Raw genomic sequence first — 19,014 nt, 5'->3', positions numbered from 1 at the left:
GTGTGAGAGTGTCAAGGGCTCTGTATGGAGGCCTCGTGGTTGGGTCAAATATCCTCTGTGTGTGTGTGTGCAGGATGGTAAATGAGTGCTTAGGAAATACAAAATAAAAGAGAAAATATAAGATATAAAATAAAATATAAAATTTAATTTAAAAAATGACATAAAAATAAAATATAGAATAAATAAAAACCATGAAACGTAAAATATAAGATGTAAAAGATAAAACGTAAAATCTAAAATAAAAATATAAAGATCATAGAAAACATCAACTGTGTGAGAGTGTCAAGGGCTCTGTATGGAGGCCTCGTGCTTGGGGCACATTTACTGAGTGTGTGTGTGCAGGATGGTAAATGAGTGCTTAGGAAATACAAAATAAAAGAGAAAATATAAGATAAAAAATAAAATATAAAATTTAATTTAAAAAATGACATAAAAATAAAATATAGAATAAATAAAAACCATGAAACGTAAAATATAAGATGTAAAAGATAAAACGTAAAATCTAAAATAAAAATATAAAGATCATAGAAACCACATCAGCTATGTAAGAGTGTTAAGAGTTCTCTATGGAGGCCTCATGGTTGGGCCAAATATCTTCTATGTCCATGTGTGTGAGTGTGCAGGATGGTAAATGAATGCTCAGAAAATACAAAATAAAACAGAACACCAAAGATATAAAATGAAATATAAAATTTAATAAAAAAATAATGACATAAAAATAAAATATAAAATAAATATAAACCATGAAACATAAAATATAAGATGTAAAAGATAAAATGTGAAATCTAAAATAAAAATATAAAGATCATAGAAAACACATCAACTATGTAGAAGTGTAAAGGTTCTGTATGGAGGCCTCGTGCTTGGGTCAAATATCTTCTGTGTGTGTGCAGGATGGTAAATGAGTGCTTAGAAAATACAAAATAAACCAGAAAACATACGATAAAAAATAAAATATAAAATTTAATAAAAAATAATGACATAAAATAAAATATAGAATAAATAAAAACCATGAAACGTAAAATATAAGATGTAAAAGATAAAATGTAAAATATAAAATAAAAATATAAAGATCATAGAAAATACATCAGGTATGTAAGAGTGTAAAGGGTTCTCTATGGAGGCCTCATGGTTGGGTCAAATATCTTCTGTGTCCGTGTGTGTGAGTGTGCAGGATGGTAAATGAGTGCTCAGGAAATACAAAATAAAACAGAAAACACAAGATATTAAATAAAATATAAAATTTAATAAAAAATAATGACATAAAAATAAAATACAAAATAAATAAAAACCATGAAACGTAAAATATAAGATGTAAAAGATAAAATGTGAAATCTAAAATAAAAATATAAAGATCATAGAAAATACATCAGGTATGTAAGAGTGTTAAGTGTTCTCTATGGAGGCCTCATGGTTGGGTCAAATCTCTTCTGTGTCCGTGTGTGTGAGTGTGCAGGATGGTAAATGAGTGCTCAGGAAATACAAAATAAAACAGAAAACATAAGATTTAAAATAAAATTTAATAAAAAATAAAATGTAAAATAAACATAAAGCATGAAATGTAAAATATGAGATATAAAAGATAAAATGTAAAATATAAAATAAAAATATAAAGATCATAGAAAATACATCAACTGGGGAAGAACATCCAGGGTTCTGTATGGAGGCCTCGTGGTTGGGTCACATTTCCTGGGTGTGAGTGTGAATGATGGTAAATGAATGCTTAGAAAATACAAAATAAAACAGAAAACATAAGACATGAAATAAAATATAAAATTTAATAAAAAGTAATAAGACATAAAAATAAAATATAAAATAAATATAACGCATAAAGCATAAAATATAAAAAATGTAAAATATAAAATAAAAAAATATAAAGATCATAGAAAATACATCAAGTGTGCAAGAAAGTCAAGGGTTCTGCATGGAGGCCTCGTGGTTGGGTCCAATATCCTGTGTGTGTGTGTGTGTGCAGGATGGTAAATGAATGCTTAGAAAATACAAAATAGAAAATAGAAAACATAAGATATAAAATAACAAATAATACTTAATAAAAAGTAATGACATAAAAATAAAATATAAAATAAATATAAAGCATAAAGCATAAAATATAAAAAATGTAAAATCGAAAATAAAAATATAAGGATCATAGAAAACACATCAACTATGTAGGAATGTTAAGGGTTCTGTATGGAGGCCTCATGGTTGGGGCAAATATTCTCTATGTGTGTGTGTGTGTGTGCAGGATGGTAAATGAATGTTTAGAAAATACAAAATAGAAAAGAAAACAGAAAATGTAAGATATAAAAAAAAATAAAATTTAATAAAAAGTAGTAAGGCAAAAAATGAAATATAAAATAAATGTAAAGCTTGAAACTTAAAATATAAAATATAAATGATGAAATATAAAATCTAAAATGAAAATATTAAATAAATATAAAACATTAAAATATAAAATATAAAATATAAAATAATATAAAAAATAAAAATAAAATATAAAATGTAAAATGTAAAATATATACATAAAATATAAAATAAAAATATAAATAAAATAAATATAAATTATAAAATATGACATATGGAATATATATAAACATAAAAATTATAAAATATGAAATATTAAGATGAAATATAAAAAATAAATATGAAATATAAAATATAAAATGACTGTAATGGAGCTGACACACGACACCTCAAATTTATAACAGCTACATTCAGAATATTATATAAGAATTAAGAATTGGTCTTGTCAAAGAAAATGTTGTTTCTTGCTTTTTTTTCATATTAAATGCTCAATTATGCATTAGGAAGGGGCCACTGGGCTGTCTGAGTGTTTATCAATAATGCCTGGAAGGCATTTGCAATGGTGACGTTCCCTGCGAGGTGAGAATTCCTTCCAAACCATTCCACGGTCCTGTGGTTATCCAGAATTCCATTCCCGTGCTCCTGGGATGCACGGCTGTATTTCTGGATTTGATCATCTCAGACGGGAAGGAGGAGCAGATTTGGGGGGAAGCTGGAAGGGACGGACACGTTAATGGGGTTTCTGTTCCCGACCCCACCTCTGCTGGGATTCCTTGTCCCCATTGCTCCCACGTGTCCCTCATCCCCTCATGGGGCCACCACTAAATGGGAATGAGAGCTGGAAAAACCTGTGGTGACTGCAGGCATCCCACATTTGTCTTAAATTGCCTCAATGTACAACCACTGCCACTTCTGCTTATTAGCAGGGACGATTTTGGGACTAAAGGAACGACGGATTATCCAACAAAATATCTGAGTAAACATGTTGACATTTTCTGCCAATTTGCATGAAAATCAAAGCATGAGTTCGTAGTGTACTGCCTAAGAGAAGAACAAAACAGTTTGCTTTTATTGTCCTAAACGGGAGCTTGGCTAATTTATTTAAAAAATTAAATTAATTTTGTTTAAGAAGTGTGGATTTATCCATACTGTAAACAGGTATGAATTATGTGATGCAATTCCTCCCTGCAGTGGGGAGCTTGTGTTCACCCTGAGCATCATCCTGACAACGCTGGGACGGGCATTTATTTGGCTTTTTCACCTTTTTTTCCCAGGAACACTCAAGGAAACGCTGCCCGGAGCCTTCCCAGGCCCAGGCGGGAGATGCCAAGGGAGAAGTCTCCCGGTTGTTCCGTGCCCGCCTGGCCCTGCTCCGCCCTGGCCCATCTGTCAGCGCTTCCCTTCGCACGCAGCCGCCCTGGAACCAGGCCAAGGCCCCCCCAGGCTCGGCCCAAAACGCTCGGATAAACCCACAGCCAGGGAGCTGGGGACAAAATATAACTCCAGGAGCCGGAGTTTGGAGAGTGGGAATGGGGAATAAGTGGGAATGAGCAAAGCCATGTGCCCAGTGGCAATGCCCGCCCTGCCCTGCTCTGGGACACACACACGGCACAGGGGGGGTCGTGGGGTCTGGGCACCCCCAGCAGTGCCCCCTGGTCTCCTCTGCTCCAGCTGGACAATCCCAGTGCCCTCAGCCCCTCCACACCCTCCCCCGTCCCTGCATCCCGCCCTTGGACACTCTCCAACAGCTCCATGGCTGTTGGGCACCGGGGTGCCCCGGAGATGTGTTCAACAAACCAAATCAGGGGGAATCCAGCCCTGGGCAGAAGGAAGCCCTCCCACCTCACTTCAGGGTGTTTAAATTCCCCTCCTCCTTTGCCTCAGCACGTGGATAAGAAGAAATTCCCCTTGGAGCTCTTATCCCGGGAATGCTCCTCTTCCCTCCCTGTGTTTCCTACAGGGGCATTTCGAATCTACTCACAATTCCACTTCCACATCTCCCCCAACCACAAAAATTCACTTTATTTCAACCACGGCCCCACCACCCTCCGAGTTTTATACTATATTATATTATATTATATTATATTATATTATATTATTATTATTATTATTATATTGCTATATTTAAATATGATTATATTGTATTATATATTATTATATATTATACATTATACATTATATATAATTATATTATATTGTATGTTATAGTGTATATATAATACTATATTGTATATATCATTGTATTATATATCATTATATCTTATATAAAATTATATTGTATGTTGTAGTGTATATGATATATACAATATATTATTATATTGTATTATATATCATTATATCTTATATATTATATAGAATTATATTATATTGTATGTTACAGTCTATATTATATATACAATATATTATTATATTATATATAATGTATATAAAATGTATATACATTTAAAAATATATATATATATATACAGTATATATACCTACATAGGCATATATATAGATATATAAATAGTGTATCTATACACACTAGTATATACTATATACATACATATATTGTTATAAATATATAGTAATAGAAATATTATTTAATAATATCAGTAATGTATATACACTCTATACATGATAATAATAATTATAAAAATAAATAATAAGAAGTAATAATAATAATAATAACCATCACATTTTGCTCCCTGAGTGCTGGTGCCCAGCCACCAAGGGGGAATTTGTACTAAAAACCAGAGGAAGGGCTGCTCTGCTGCTGGGGGGAGCTCTGCCAGCCCCCCTGGACTGGGGAGACAAGGCTAAGAAATCCAAGCTCTGTGTAAGGGAAATGGCCCTTCAGAAATGGGTGTAACCACCCTGAAAACGCAGCTCAAGCCCACTCAGCTTTATTTGGGCTCATTCAAGAGCCCGACTTTCAGCACACACCAAAGGTGAGATCAGGAACTGGAGCAGCTGCAAGTCCTTTATTAAGGTGCTAAAAAGTGGAGGAACAACAAACCCCTTCCAAGCCAGCAGCTGGTGGAAGTTCAACAGAGCTTTCGATCAAACCGAGCTGGCAGCACTAACACAAGAGTTCCTTCTTCTGGATCAGCGTGTCCATTGATACAGGGAGAGGCTGCATGCTGAAAAGGCATTTCTTTATTTCTTTATTTGATCTCAATATGTACAATTTCCAGGAGAACTCAAGCGTAAATTCCAGCAGGAAGACACAGACCGGCTGTGCAATCAAACAGGAGCTTTAATTAGCAGAAGCGTCAGGACTGGGCTCAAATGCTAATCAGTTTAAACAAAAAAAAAAAGTGGTCACACCAATAAAAACCAAAATATTAACCACAAGTGACTTCCTAAAATAAATAACTAAAGACAGTTTTTGGCCACGTTTGTACTTTACCTCTTATTAAAAATTACCTTAATCCAGGCCCCAAACCTCGGGAATTTTGTATTCAGCAGGGATGGCTGAGAGTTTTGAGTTAAAAAATCAAATCATAGCTTAGTATTTTCATGGCATTAATTTAATAAAAACGAGGCCCCTTCCCCAGTGTCTCACACACTTCCAGGGATTTTTCAGAGGTTGCTGAGTAGCTCTGGAACTGCCAGGAGTTTTCCAGCTCCAGCTCTGCTCCCTGTCACCTGTTTTCAGTCCAATTTGGGGAGCACATCCCTGTGGCTCCTCCTTCATTCACTCTGTACACACATTCAGCACAAGGTTTCCCAAAGGAAAAGGCCACTTGGCTCTCCTGCTGCAGCCATGGGAACCCATGGATTTGGGCAGGGAGGATGCAGGAGAACCCATGGATTTGGGCAGGGAGGATGCAGGAGGCCCTGGGACACGGTGGGTTTTCCATAAGGAAAAGCCAAGGGGACCATGAGCCACCACAGGGCGTTGGCAGGAGAGCTCAGCAAAGGTGGGACACCCCAGGGGACCCCAAATTGCACCTGAGCTCCTGTACCAGCCACAGAACTGCAGCAGGGCAGGGGTGGAACAGAACAGAACAAACCAGAAGGGAATAAAATGGAATAGAATAGAATAGAATAGAATAGAATAGAATAGAATAGAATAGGAGACTAGAACAAACATAGAATTAATATAGAATTAATATAGAATAGAATAGAATAGAATAGAATAGAATAGAATAGAATAGAATAGAATAGAATAGGGACATAATTAAAAGGGAATAGAATAGAATGAACATAGAACTAGAATTAATAAGGAATAGAAAATAGACCAAGAATAGAGAATAGAATGAGAATAGAACAAGAATAGAATTAATAGAATAAGAATAGAATATAGAATATAATAAGAATAGAACAAGAATAGAATTAATAGAATAAGAATAGAATATAGAATATATTAAGAATAGAATAAGAATAAAAATAGATCAAGGATAAGAATAGAAAACAGAATAAGAACAAGAATAGGTTAAGAATAAGGATAGAATAGATTAAGAAAAAGAACAGAACAGAATATTTTGTTTGGCAGGGCCCTGCAATGCCCACCCAGCCCAGTGTCACACAGTCCAGTGGTTGGTGGGCTCATGCTCTGACAGCCCCCAGGAAGGAGCCACTGCTCCCCACCCACCCCAAATAAACCAAAGGAGCTTTGAGGAGGGGTCAAGCTGCTGGAGACCCTCCTTTCCCAGGCAGAGCCCTGTGCCCAGGCTGCTGGGGGTGCTCCCTGGCTGGTTCCCAGGCTGGGCACTGCTCTGGGCTCGCTGGGCTGGGTGGTGGATCTGCTGTGGACACCTGGCAACTGGACATGGCTATTCCTGGTGCCAGCCAAGGACTGGGAGAACAGCCACAAAAGTCAGGGGTATTTTACAAGACAACCTGAAGAAGGTTTGGGAAAAGGGGGAGCACAAGCCCAGGTTTTCCCCTGGCTCAGCACATGTGGAGCATGGCTCAGCCCTGCCCTTCCACAGCAACGTGCAGAGCGCTGAGGGGCAGCCACAGCTGTGAAGAACATGCAGTGCCACTCAAAAAGGGTGAGAAACCGTGAAAGGAACTTTGGAAGTTCATACAAAGTTCATACAAAGTTATTCATACAACTGCCAGGTCATACACTGCAACTTCCAGGGAAAGTGGTGGCTGAGCCAGCCCCCAGCAGTGCTGGGCTTCAGGGTTCTTGCTCCATGCCAACATTTATAACAAACCCCATTTTCCCCTCCAAGACCATCAGATCTGTCACCACTCAGGCAGCACGTGCCAGCATTTGTGCAGGATGGGCCGGGGCCCGTGAGCCAGAAGGGCCCAGCCATTAGTGAAGCTGTGGGTGCTCCTCTGACCCTCACCTGGCCATGCCTGGGACCACCTGGATGTGGTCCCGAGGGTTTCACACACACAGAGGACATCCCACAGAGGACATCCCACAGAGCCCTTCTCCTGGTGCTCTTGGCAGCAGCTTTCCTACCCAGGGCACTGATGGTGCTGCCCATCGCTCCATCCATCCCAGACCTCCTGCTCTGAGAAGGAGACAACAGGAAGGCCCCAAACACAGCCCACAGGATCCACGGGCACCTCAACAGCTGACCTTTGGAATTCCGGGGAGGGTGCTCCCCTAGCAGTAGCCACGATGATGGGGCAACCACACAACACTCAGCCCATCCCGCGTTGACTCTGCTGCCGGAGCCAAACGGGAGGGGTGAAGGAAACCCGAACACAGAGGACATCAACCCCAACATTTACAAACAAAGTATTACTCATTTTGAAACCCACAGGGTCAACTTCAGTCCAGAACATGGTTAAACATCATTTTCACCTTAGCAAAAGCAGCAAGGAGCCTCCCCGGGCTCGGGACCACCATGGCCTGCAGGCTGCTGGCCCAGCTGGCCACCACAGCCAGAGGAGGGAAATCCAGGCCCGGTGGGACAGGGAGAATGGTGGCTCTGCCTTTGGGGTGCAGTTCATCCAGCAGAAGAGCCTGCGTGGCTTCGTGGAGACATTCAGCTTGTTTCACGTCCAGCTATTTTATCAACATGAGAAAGCAAGCACATCCTGCTTATTTAAAACAGTTTTCTTGCACATAGATTATAAATCACAGAGGTTTAAAAAGTTTTTACTGATCGTATCTAAAGTGTGAATTTTATTCATTTATTTATTGTCTTGCCTAGACTTATAAATACAAGTTTCTTCTCTAAACAAAGCCTTATGAAATACAGATTTTTTTTTCCCAGTAGCCTCGACACAGGAAACAAACCCCCCGAGAAAACCTTAAAGCAAACTAGAAACCAGCAGTTAATTTAAGGCCAGCAGAGTCGGTGTCAGGAATTCACTAATACACCTCCCTCAAAGAAGAAAAAAAAAAAAAAGACATGCACCAGAACTACTCGGTTGAACAAATCATCACGACCCACACCAGGAGAGAAAAGACCCAAATGGAGTTATAACTTACCCTGAAAGCTCCCCGCTCGTGTGTTGGCCCTACTCCTTCAGGGGTACGGGGGGGAGGGCGGCCCCTCCCCGCTTTTGGGGCTGTACAGTGTCACTACAGTGGGAGTCATGCCACAGGACTATATGCAGGGGTTGCACACTGGTATTGCATGCGTGGTGTGATGGTACATGCCAACGGCCCCCGGCCCGCCGGCCTCCCGGGGCACCTCCTGCCTCCAGAGCTCAGAGTTCAGCACCCCCCGGTGCCGGGGCCCCTCCCGGCCCCGCTCCCTTCCCGGAGCAGTCGCAGCTCCCCCGCGGTCGCCCCCGGCCCCCTGGGTTATGTGAAGCGGTCGGAGTTCATTTTGCGCAGTTTGGGGGGCAGGTTCCCCTCCATCCTCCCGCCCCCCGAGAGCTTCTGCAGCTTGGGCGGGAGCTCGGCCACCGACTGGCTCATGGGATCCGACATCATCTTGGTGGTCTTAGAGCCCAGTTTCTCCTCGGAGTTGCCGGGCACCGAGCTGATGCGCTGCAGTTTCATGGGCAGGTCCCCCATGCTGTAGGCCTTCTCCGACGTGGTGGAGCTCATCCTGAGGAGTTTTTTGGGGAAGTCCTCCCTGCCGGTGATTTTCTGCAGTTTGGAGGGCAGCTTGGTGCCCACCTCGTCCAGCCCGTCCAGGCACTCCACCGAGCTGTTCCTCTCCTTGCTGTTGCCGACGGCGGGCGCGATGAGGGGCGAGGACATGAGCAGCATCTCCTCCTGCTCCTTCACGCTGTAGGGCGGGGTGGGCACCTCGAAGGTGGCGTGGAACTGCGAGTAATCCACCTTGAAGAAGCCCTCCTCCAGGGAGATCACGGGGAAGAAGCGATGGCCCCACAGCACCTCGTCCTCCGTGTAGGACGTCCTGGCCTGGCACGTCATCCCTGCAAGGAGCAAGGGACAAACACTGGCACCAGTCACGGATAACTGGGGGTGCACAGAGGTACTGGGGTTTTTAACAGGCCAGTGGAACGGGGTTTATGGTTTTAAATGCAGAAAAGAAAAGGCATGGGCCTGCCTTACCACTTAATGGAGTTAAATAGCCCCAAGCTGTGCCAGGGGAGGTTTAGGTTGGACTTAAGGGAAAATTCCTTCATGGAAGTGGCTGTCCAGCCCAAGGCAGCGGTGGAGTCCTCGTCTCTGGAGGGATTTAAAAGCTGTGTGGATGTGGCACCTGGGGACATGGGGCAGTGGTGACCATGGTGGTGGTGCCAGGTTGACAGTTGGACTTGATGATCTCAAAGGCCTTTTCCAACCTTAACAATTCCATGATCCTATCATACAGTAGCTATTAAATTGTCATCCTCAAAGTGAAAAGGAGTGAGCAACAGCAAGGAGTGGAACTGAATAATTCCCATCTACTATTCCAGACACTTTTGACTCCTGAAGGTGCTGGTGACAAAGGGACAGGGCTACCTGATAACCCTGGTAATTAAACCAGCAAGAGCTGCTAATGGCAATGGACAATTGGACAGGGCAGATCTTAAAGTCTTACTAAGTTATTGCATATTTTCATCATATCAACGAATACACACAAAGCCAGACCCCACATGCACAAGCCAAGCGCGTTGTGTCAGCACGTTCCAACCCATCAGCGAGCAATAAGTCCTTCAAAATACATTTATTCCTCTTTAAAGGCTTCACCAGCACCCTGCTCACAGATCCACCACTGCCAGGATGAGATCCAGGCTCCAAAAAATTAGCAGGGGGAAAAAAAACATGACTAAGAGCACGACACTGCCCTTCCTCTTCCTCCTCCACCTCCCACTGTGGAGAAAAGTCTTTTACAACACCCAGACTTGGCCACCCCACCCATCCAACCTTGGAAACCAGGGGGAGATGATCATGGCTTGCTGGAGGCTTCTAGAAGAAATCCTGCTGCTTCTTTTTTTGAGTATTATTTTTTTTTCTTGTAGCAATCTGTAAATAGAATTACGCTGCCATTTTATACAGCCAAGTGGAAATGTGACATTTGGGTTTCAGGAAGCTAAATCCACCTCTGCAAACACATCCTCTGCCTTGCTCACAAGGATGCCTGCAAGCATCCAGTGGGAAAGGAAAGGAAATTTTGGAAAACATGAGAAAAGCAGCAGTGGGGCTGCAGTGAGGGGGAGAGGGGATGGGATGGGGTTGGTGACACACAGCCAGGAAAATTCCAGTTTGTTACACTTTATCTGCCCGTTAATGTAATCAGAGCATTAGTTCTGCATCGTGATTGCTGCTGATGATCCATCAGAACAGATCACAAGGCAAAACGCTCCGTTTTCCACTTTATCTCTTTGGAGAAAAACAGGATTCCAGTTTCTTTACCACTGGATGCTGCCCCAGCACCGGGGAGGCCACAGACGTGCAGGATCGTGCCCAGAGCCCCAGACATCCCCCAGCCTCATCCAGGACACTATTTATACTTCCCAGTGTGTTTCCACCCAGTCACCATGTGCTCCTGCTCCCTCAGTGAAGCAGAAGCAATCCCATACCTAATGGATTTAGGGAAAAACCTGCAATTCAAAGAAAAAAGGTAATTTGAGCGAGTTCTTGCCCCAGCTGTGCCCTTCCCTCTGCAGCTGCTCAGCAGCAGCTTCCCCAGCAAAGCCAGACCTGTCCCCTGTGCTGCCTCAGCCCTGACCCTGCACAGGGACCTCTTTGGGGACTGGATGTGTCCAGTGGGGGATCAGCCTTGGGAAGGGGCTGTGTGCTGCCTGTGGAGCACTCGGCTGGGCAACTCTGCTCACCCCTGCTCCGGGTAACAAACTGCTTCAAATGCAAATCAAATCACTCTGCCTGCAAAGGACAATTATTTGTCACCCTGGCTGGTTCTGCTGAGGGGGGAGGCACCGGGGCCTTTCCCGCTGCATCCCACTGTCCTGCAGAGTCCAGGGTCGTGGGGGGGGATCCCCCCATGGCTTTCTGGGTGTGTGGGGAACATCAAATAAAGAGCTGGGGTTTAGTGGGGAAGGTGTGTCAGCAAAGTGCCTTTGGGGGTGTAACGGGGGCGTGGGGGGATGTGTGGGTGAGGGCTGGGAAGGGGAACTGGGAACAGGACAGGCTGGCATCTGCATCCATAGCCACAGCTGCATCTGTACCCACAGCTGCATCCCCATCCACATCTGAATCTGTATTTCCATCCTCATGGCATCCCCATCCTCACGGCATCCCCATCCCCACACCCTTCTGCATCCGCATCCTCATCCACATTCCAGTCCCATCCACATCCATATCCCCATCCCCATCTGCATCCACACCCCTGTCAGCACCTGCATTCCCATTCACATCCATATCTGCATTCCCATATCCACATCCCCATCTGCATCCACATTTCCATCCCCATCCCAGGCATTCCCATGGCCAAGGGAAGGTCTCTCCCCTCCCCATCAGCTGCTCTTCCCCAGGGCTATTCCCACCTCCCCCTCCCCCATCCTGCCCCCTCCCAGCAGGATTCCAGGGGAGGAATTTTATACCCCCTATTACCAACGAAAAACATATCAGCTGAATGTCAGGAAAAGCAGCCTCATACTCTGTTCCACTCCTCTGGAAGCTCACTGGAGGGATAAATATTGCAGGAATAGCATTTGTGCTTCCAATCCGTGTATCTCATTCCCCAACAAACCCAAGGGCACAGATGATCTCAGAGCCTCTGCATGAACAGCAGCCACTCGTATTCCCGGGGTTCTTGGGAATACCTGTCAGGGAACAGCTGGTGCTGAGAGGTGCTGACATGATCAGCCCCCGGACAAGAAATCAATTCCTGGGTTTTCTTCCAGCTCTGCTGCGTTTTTCAGCTTTTCCTTCACATCCCATTCCCTCAGCAAAGCCTCAGTGCCCAGCTCGGAGCTCACAGTGCTGTTCTGCTATTCCAGTGCTATTCCATGCTTGGAACAGCAGCTCCAACTGCCTGGAACCATCTCCTGGGGAGCATTCCAGCAATAACAGAATCCCAGAATAGTTTGGGGTGGAAGGGACATTAATGATTGTCCCATTCCAGCCCTGCCATGGGCAGGGACACCTTCCACCAGCCCAGGTTGCTCCAAGCCCTATCCAACCTGGCCTTGAACACTTCCAGGGATCCAGGGGCAACCACAGCTTCTCTGCCCAACCTGGGCCAGGGCTTCACCACCCTCCCAGCCAGCAATTCCTTCCCCATATCCCATCTATCCCTGCCCTCTGGCACTGGGAAGTCATTCCCTGTGTCCTGTCCCTCCATCCCTTGTCCCAACTCTCTCTCCAGCTCTCTTAGGGACTCTTTAGGCCCTGGCCCTCCTGGCTGCCAGTTTTCCTTTCCTGCTGTTGCTGTGAGAGGTTTTCCTGGTTTTTTTGTGCCCTCTTGCCCTCAGTTCTCCCCCAGCAGCACCCACAGCCCTCACACCCTGCGCTGCCTCCATCACGTTCATGGGCCTGTTCCCATCTCACCAAGTTCCCTGGATTATTAATATTCATTTGCAGTATAAATGTTCAGCTCTGGTTTGGAAGCAAACAGGTTGCAAGCAGAGGAATTATTTATTATGGCATTAACCAGCCATGGGTTTGTCAAAGGAAAAGGGTTTGGTGCATTTTGTCCCTCACTCCCAATGAACTCCCCCATCCCAGAGCTGTTCCCAACACCAGCAAAGCTCTGCCTGCGCACAAATCACCTGAGAGAGGCACGAGAAGGTCTCTATTCCAAAAAAACCCCAAAAACATCTTCGTTATGTCAAAACCAGGGAATGTTGGTTTTGTACCAGGGGCATCCAGAGAAGCTGTGGCTGCCCCTGGATCCCTGGAAGTGTCCAAGGCCAGGTTGGACGGGGCTTGGAGCAACCTGGGCTGGTGGAAGGTGTCCCTGCCCATGGCAGGGAGTGGAATGGGATAATCCTTAACTTCCCTTCCAATCCAAAGCATTCCATGATTTTACAACTTACTGTCAGCCCAGCTCAGAGCTGCCTCCCCGGATTAATAAGGGCCAGATGGAGGCCAAAGAAATCTGTAAATAAATGCTTTGACTAATTCTACCCTATAATAACCCTCCAATTATTCCCAGATTTCCAAGTACCCAGATGGAACTGGCTCTTTTCAGGCAATTTCTAGAGCTCGTAATAAATTGCCTTGAAAAAAAAAAAATCCCAGCCCTGCTGTTATTTATTCCATTTTATTCCAGAAGTTGGCTGATGGTTGGGAAATCACAGATCACTAATAAGCTTTTAACAGACCCCCTCCCCACCCCCACCCTGTGAGTCTTCAGAACCAATTTTGGCACACAAAGGTTCTGTGGCTCCTTTCCCTCTCCAAAGAAATGCCAGAAACTTCCCCTTAAATCTTTCTGGGTGCCTGGAATGCAGTTTGCTGGCCAAGGGTTGGACACAGGGACACCAGGTGTCCTCTGAACATGGAAGAGTTAATCAGTGGGGAAAGAGATAATTCATTTGGCTTCACCATGATCCAACAGCACATGGTCCCAAGGGCCCCAGAAAGGGCATCTTGGAAGGAAGAGGAATCTCTCCAGCATTCCTGGCCAAAATGCACAGATAGGATTATGTTTTGTCAGACTTTCTCCTTTTTCCCTTTGAAGAGCTGCAGGTGAAACCCCTGGAGCTGAGCTGGGTCCAAGAGGCTGCTCCTGGTGATTTTGGGGGGTTGGCCTCCCTTAAACCTGCAGTTTAACTCTAAACCCCCCTGTTAAAAGTCAATCAGACAGCAATGCTTAACGAAGGGCTACCAATTAAGCTAATTTACAACTGCAATTTCAGGCCCACGAAGGGAAGAGTAAAGCTGGATGTGAGACTTGATATAAAAACACCCCACACTCATCCCCTACCCTGGTGGGACTAAGGCAGGATTTACTGCTGCAGGGAAAAGGAGCTGCAGGATTTCCATGGCAATCTCTCCACGTCCAGAGGAAACCACAGAGTCCTGGAATGGTTTGGGTTGGAAGGGAAAATAAGGATCATCTCATTCCATCCCCCTGCCATGGGCAGGGACACCCTCCACCAGCCCAGGGTGCTCCAAGCCCTGTCCAACCTGGCCTTGGACACTTCCAGGGATCCAGGGGCAGCCCCAGCTTCTCTCCAAACACAGGGAAAGCAGCTGGTTTTATCCCATTTAGCCAAGGAATAGGACATCCTGATGGCCACCCTGTACCTGGAATGGGAACTACGCCTGCATTTTTGGATAAGCCAGAACATGGGGACAGAAATGGGAAGTCAGCACCCAAACTGGGAGGAAAGGAAGCTCTCAACCTTTTCCTTTCCACCTTCAGTGCCACATTATTTTTCCAGGGAAGTTCAGATGCCAGGCTGGGAAAGGCACAGCCCGGGAGGGCTCCTCCCAGACACCGTGTGGTGTCTGAACTCCACCCCCCCAAACTATTTGGAAAGAACAGCTATTTTTAGCATTAACATTTCCCCATCACAATGTCAAGGGCTGTTTATCAAAGTGATGACGGTTTGAAGGGCACCAGAACCTTCTGGCAGCCTGTGGTCAGAGAGCTGGGAAGAGAAGGCTCCAGGGAAACCTTGGAGCTCCTTCTGGGGCCTAAAGGGGCTCCAGGAGAGCTGGAAAGGGACTGGGGACAAGGCATGGAGGGACAGGACACAGGGAACGGCTTCCCAGTGCCAGAGGGCAGGGTTAGGTTGGATATTGGGAAGGAATTCCTGGCTGGGAGGGTGGGGAGGCCCTGGCACAGGTTGCCCAGAGAAGCTGTGGCTGCCCCTGGATCCTTGGAAGTGTCCAAGGCCAGGCTGGATTTGGAACAACCTGGGCTAGTGGAAGGTGTCTCTGTCCATGGCAGGGGATGGGATAGGATGAGCTTTATGGTCCCTTCCACCCCAAACCAGTCTGGGATTCTGGGATTCCATGACTGAATGTTTAAGTTGGAAAAAAAACCCCTAAGATCACCAAGTCCACCCATCAGAAGGGAGATGGGGCAGCCACCTTGCCATCTATACATTTAATCCCTTTGATTAAAATAATTTTTCCATAAAAACCCATTTTGGTTAAAGAGAAAAAAAAAAAAAAGCATTTCCTGAAATACAAGAGACAAAAAGAGCCTTCAAGGTACCAACCATAAAAAGGTGCTGCATGTATCATGACAATATCATGGAACCTCAGGCTGGTTTGGGTTGGAAGGGACCTTAAAGCCCATCCAGTGCCATCCTTGGGCAGGGACACTTTCCACCAGCCCAGGTTGTTCCAAGCCCCGTCCAACCTGGCCTTGGACACTTCCAGGGATCCAGGGGCAGCCACAGCTTCTCTGGGCAACCTGTCATTTTAATCCCCACTTCTTCCTGGGACCCAGAAGTCGCCCCAACACCCCAAGGTCAGAGATTTAACAAATTCATCACGTGTGCAGGAGGCACCCAAAGGATGAGATGATCATTAAGGTCCCTTCCAACCCAAACCATTCCACTATCCCATGATCCTGTGGCTCCAGGAATGCCAGGCACACACTCATGTCAGTCAGACACCAGCCTTATGCTAAACACTTAAATTTCTGCCAGGTTCCTGCTCTGCTCTGAACTCAGCCCCATTGTTTGGGCTCAGCTCAACAAATACTCCTCCTTTATTCCCACTCTTCTCCCAGGAGCTCTCGTGACACTTTAAAAACAGCAGTGACACCAAAGGTATTTCCTTATCAGCCATCCCTCTTCCCAGGGCCATTTCCAATCCCTTAGACATGCACAATTCCCTGGCACCTTGCAGGCAGCTCATCCTGCTGTTTGCCAGGAACACAGGAACAGAGCTCCCCTCCTGATCCCAAAAATGCCATGGAAGCAGCGTGGAAAGCACATCCCGACCCTGCTCCATGCACAGGGATCCAAGAGGTGAGCCAACCTCCCCCCTTCTGGAATGGCCACCAAAAAAAGGGGGGAATCACTTAAAGCCTGGCAGCCTTCAGTGCTGCCCTGCCATGGCTGCAGCAGGGTTTTCCATTCTTTGGGAAAAACAGAGCCAGGAGCACAGTTATCTGAACCAAACCATCAAACACACATTTAATGCAGTGATACAATTTTATACTGAGAATCTGGCCTGGGATTTTTGTTCTCTCTCCATTTTTTACCCCAAACCCTCAGACCATCCCAGTTCTGCTCCATCCCTTTTCCCTCCGTGCCGAGTGCGTCAGGGCTCATCCAGCCCCTCCAGCTCCCTCCTTGGAGCAGGTTTTTTTTCCCTGAGCCATCTGCCACATTCCCAGTTTTGCATCATTTCCCTCCTCCCGGGATGTTATTGAATCAGCAGCACCAAACGGGAAGGATTTCATTCCCTGCTCCACGCAGCTCTCTGCCAGGAGGCAATGCTGGCACTGGGAAGGGAAAGGGGGGAAGGGCTGGAGGGAGGAAAGGATGGGAGCAGGGAGAGGCAATGCTTTCCCTCCCCATGGATGGGGATGTTTACAGGGTGAGCCTGGGGACACGGATAAAGTGGTTTTCTGCCATGAACATGAGCTGCCCATCCATGCCCTGACAGAGCACAGCTCTGCTCCCCAGGGCTCCCTTCCAGCCTCAAGTATTCCCAGATTTTTACTGATAACACAATCCTTTGAAAAGCTTCCTCATGCTAATTATAGAATACTAGAATCCCAGACTGGTTTGGGTGGGAAGGGACATTAAAGCCCATCCAGTGCCACCCCCTGCCACAGGCAGGGACACCTTCCACTAGCCCAGGTTGCTCCAAGCCCTGTCCAACCTGGCCTTGGACACTTCCAGGGATCCAGGGGCAGCCACAGCTTCTCTGGGCAACCTGTGCCAGGGCCTCACCACCCTCCCAGCCAGGAATTCCTTCCTAACAGCTGATAATGGTTTAAAACCCTGCAGCAGATACTGAAGGTTTTCCACAGGCAGCAAAGGGCACCAGAGCCCTCCCACCCCGAGGAGCCAGGGAATGTTGGATGTCCTTGTCCAAATCCTCCTCCCTGCCTGGGCAACACACTCTGCATGGAGTCTCTCCAGGGTAGGTTCAGGTTGGATATTAGGAAAAATTCCTTCCTGGAAAGGGCTGTCCAGCCCTGGCACAGCTGCCCAGGGCAGGGGGGAGCCCCTGGAGGGATTTCAATCCCTGTGGATGTGACACCTGGGGACATGGGGCAGGGGTGGCCTGGGCAGCACTGGGGGAACAGTTGGAGTCAATGCTCTTAAATGGGATTTCCAACCTAAAAAGGAAGAAATAAAGTTGGTTCTGCTTTTCATGGAGTTTGGGCTCTGAAGTGCAGCCTGAAATCAGGGGGTTTATCTGCAGCACAATGTCCATTGGGGGTGGTGGGGAAGAGACAAGGGGAGAAAGGAATATTCTGTTAAACCAGAGAACACTGAGGTCAGAGGGGGCCTCAGGAACACACAGACAGAGCAAAACCCGAGCAAAGTCTGCAAACCAGTCAGAGAAGGGGGAAAAAAAAGACATTTAAAATAATTTATGCTCTTTGAACGAGAACATTTTAATCATGAGGCAAGAAACACCAACCCAGAGCCCAGCCCTTCCCTCTGAACACACGATTCCCCAGCAGCTCCAAACACCCACCCGGCCATATGCCCTGAGCACCAAAATAGAGCTTTCATCTGCAGGGCTTTGGCAGCCCTAAAAACACCCCATGGAATTCACACTGCCTTCCTGGGATGGAAAAACCAGTTCTCTCCATACTGGGAGGAACAGTTTGCAGGGCTGTACAACACAGCCACACAGTCAGGGTGGTTTTGGGGCTCCAGGATTCATGGATGCTCCAAATGCTGCCTGCAGAGAGTGGAAGGAGCACAGCACCATCAGAGGGAGACCTGCTCCATCCCTGCATCCCTGCCTGCATCCACCCTATGGAAAAGGGCTCTCAGGATGGCTGGGAGACTGATTTAAATATCACATAAACTCAGCAGCACCTTCTGAGCTGCAATAATGTGCTATTTGATATGAACTGTGTCAACAGCAGGATGAGACAGAGAAGGATGAAACATCTCTGACTGCCCAGGGAAGCTGTGGATGGATTCCCCATCCCTGGAAGTGTTCAAGGCCAGGGATTGGAGCAACCTGGTCCAGTGGAAGGTGTCCCTACCCATGGGACAGGGGGTGGGATGAGATGAGCTTTGAGGTCCCTCAGAGATCACAGAATTCCCTTCTGTGATTCCAAGATTCTGTGAAATACAGCCCAGAGCTGTGTTTGGATATAAACTCTCCTTATGTAGTGTTTGGTTCAACATATGTATTAATTGTTGAATATCTTGGCAACACCAACCATTTGGAGGCCACCAATTCATCCCAGAGCTGCTCCCAACAAACCTGCTCCCAACACCTGCCCTGTCCCTCCTGCTCCTGCCCTGCAGCCCCGGGTGGCCCGTGGCCACTCCAGACAG

At 46.1% G+C, this 19,014-nt stretch overlaps 1 protein-coding gene across 2 annotated transcripts in view; it reads right to left on the bottom strand.

Annotated features, from left to right (window-relative positions):
- Nucleotides 1–6,654: 6,654 nt before the first annotated feature.
- KCNJ3 (potassium voltage-gated channel subfamily J member 3) overlaps nt 6,655–19,014 on the bottom strand; it is a 43,000-nt gene continuing 30,640 nt past the window's right edge. Inside the window, exons 3-4 of one of the 2 annotated variants that reach the window (XR_001876258.1) lie at nt 8,693–9,594; nt 6,655–8,263 (exon numbers count right to left, since the gene is read on the bottom strand). Coding sequence is in view for 1 of the 2 variants with exons in the window: in XM_017823810.1 (XP_017679299.1) it covers nt 9,011–9,594 (584 nt within the window). In the remaining variant the exon portion in view is untranslated. Of the gene's footprint in view, nt 8,264–8,341; nt 9,595–19,014 lie in introns of those variants that run through there. The other variant, XM_017823810.1, reaches the window with a different exon arrangement.

Source organism: Lepidothrix coronata, unplaced genomic scaffold (assembly GCF_001604755.1).
Source record: "Lepidothrix coronata isolate B3197 unplaced genomic scaffold, Lepidothrix_coronata-1.0 Scaffold105, whole genome shotgun sequence".
In the NCBI taxonomy this organism is placed as follows: domain Eukaryota; kingdom Metazoa; phylum Chordata; class Aves; order Passeriformes; family Pipridae; genus Lepidothrix; species Lepidothrix coronata.
This window is presented reverse-complemented; position numbering and strand designations above follow the sequence as displayed.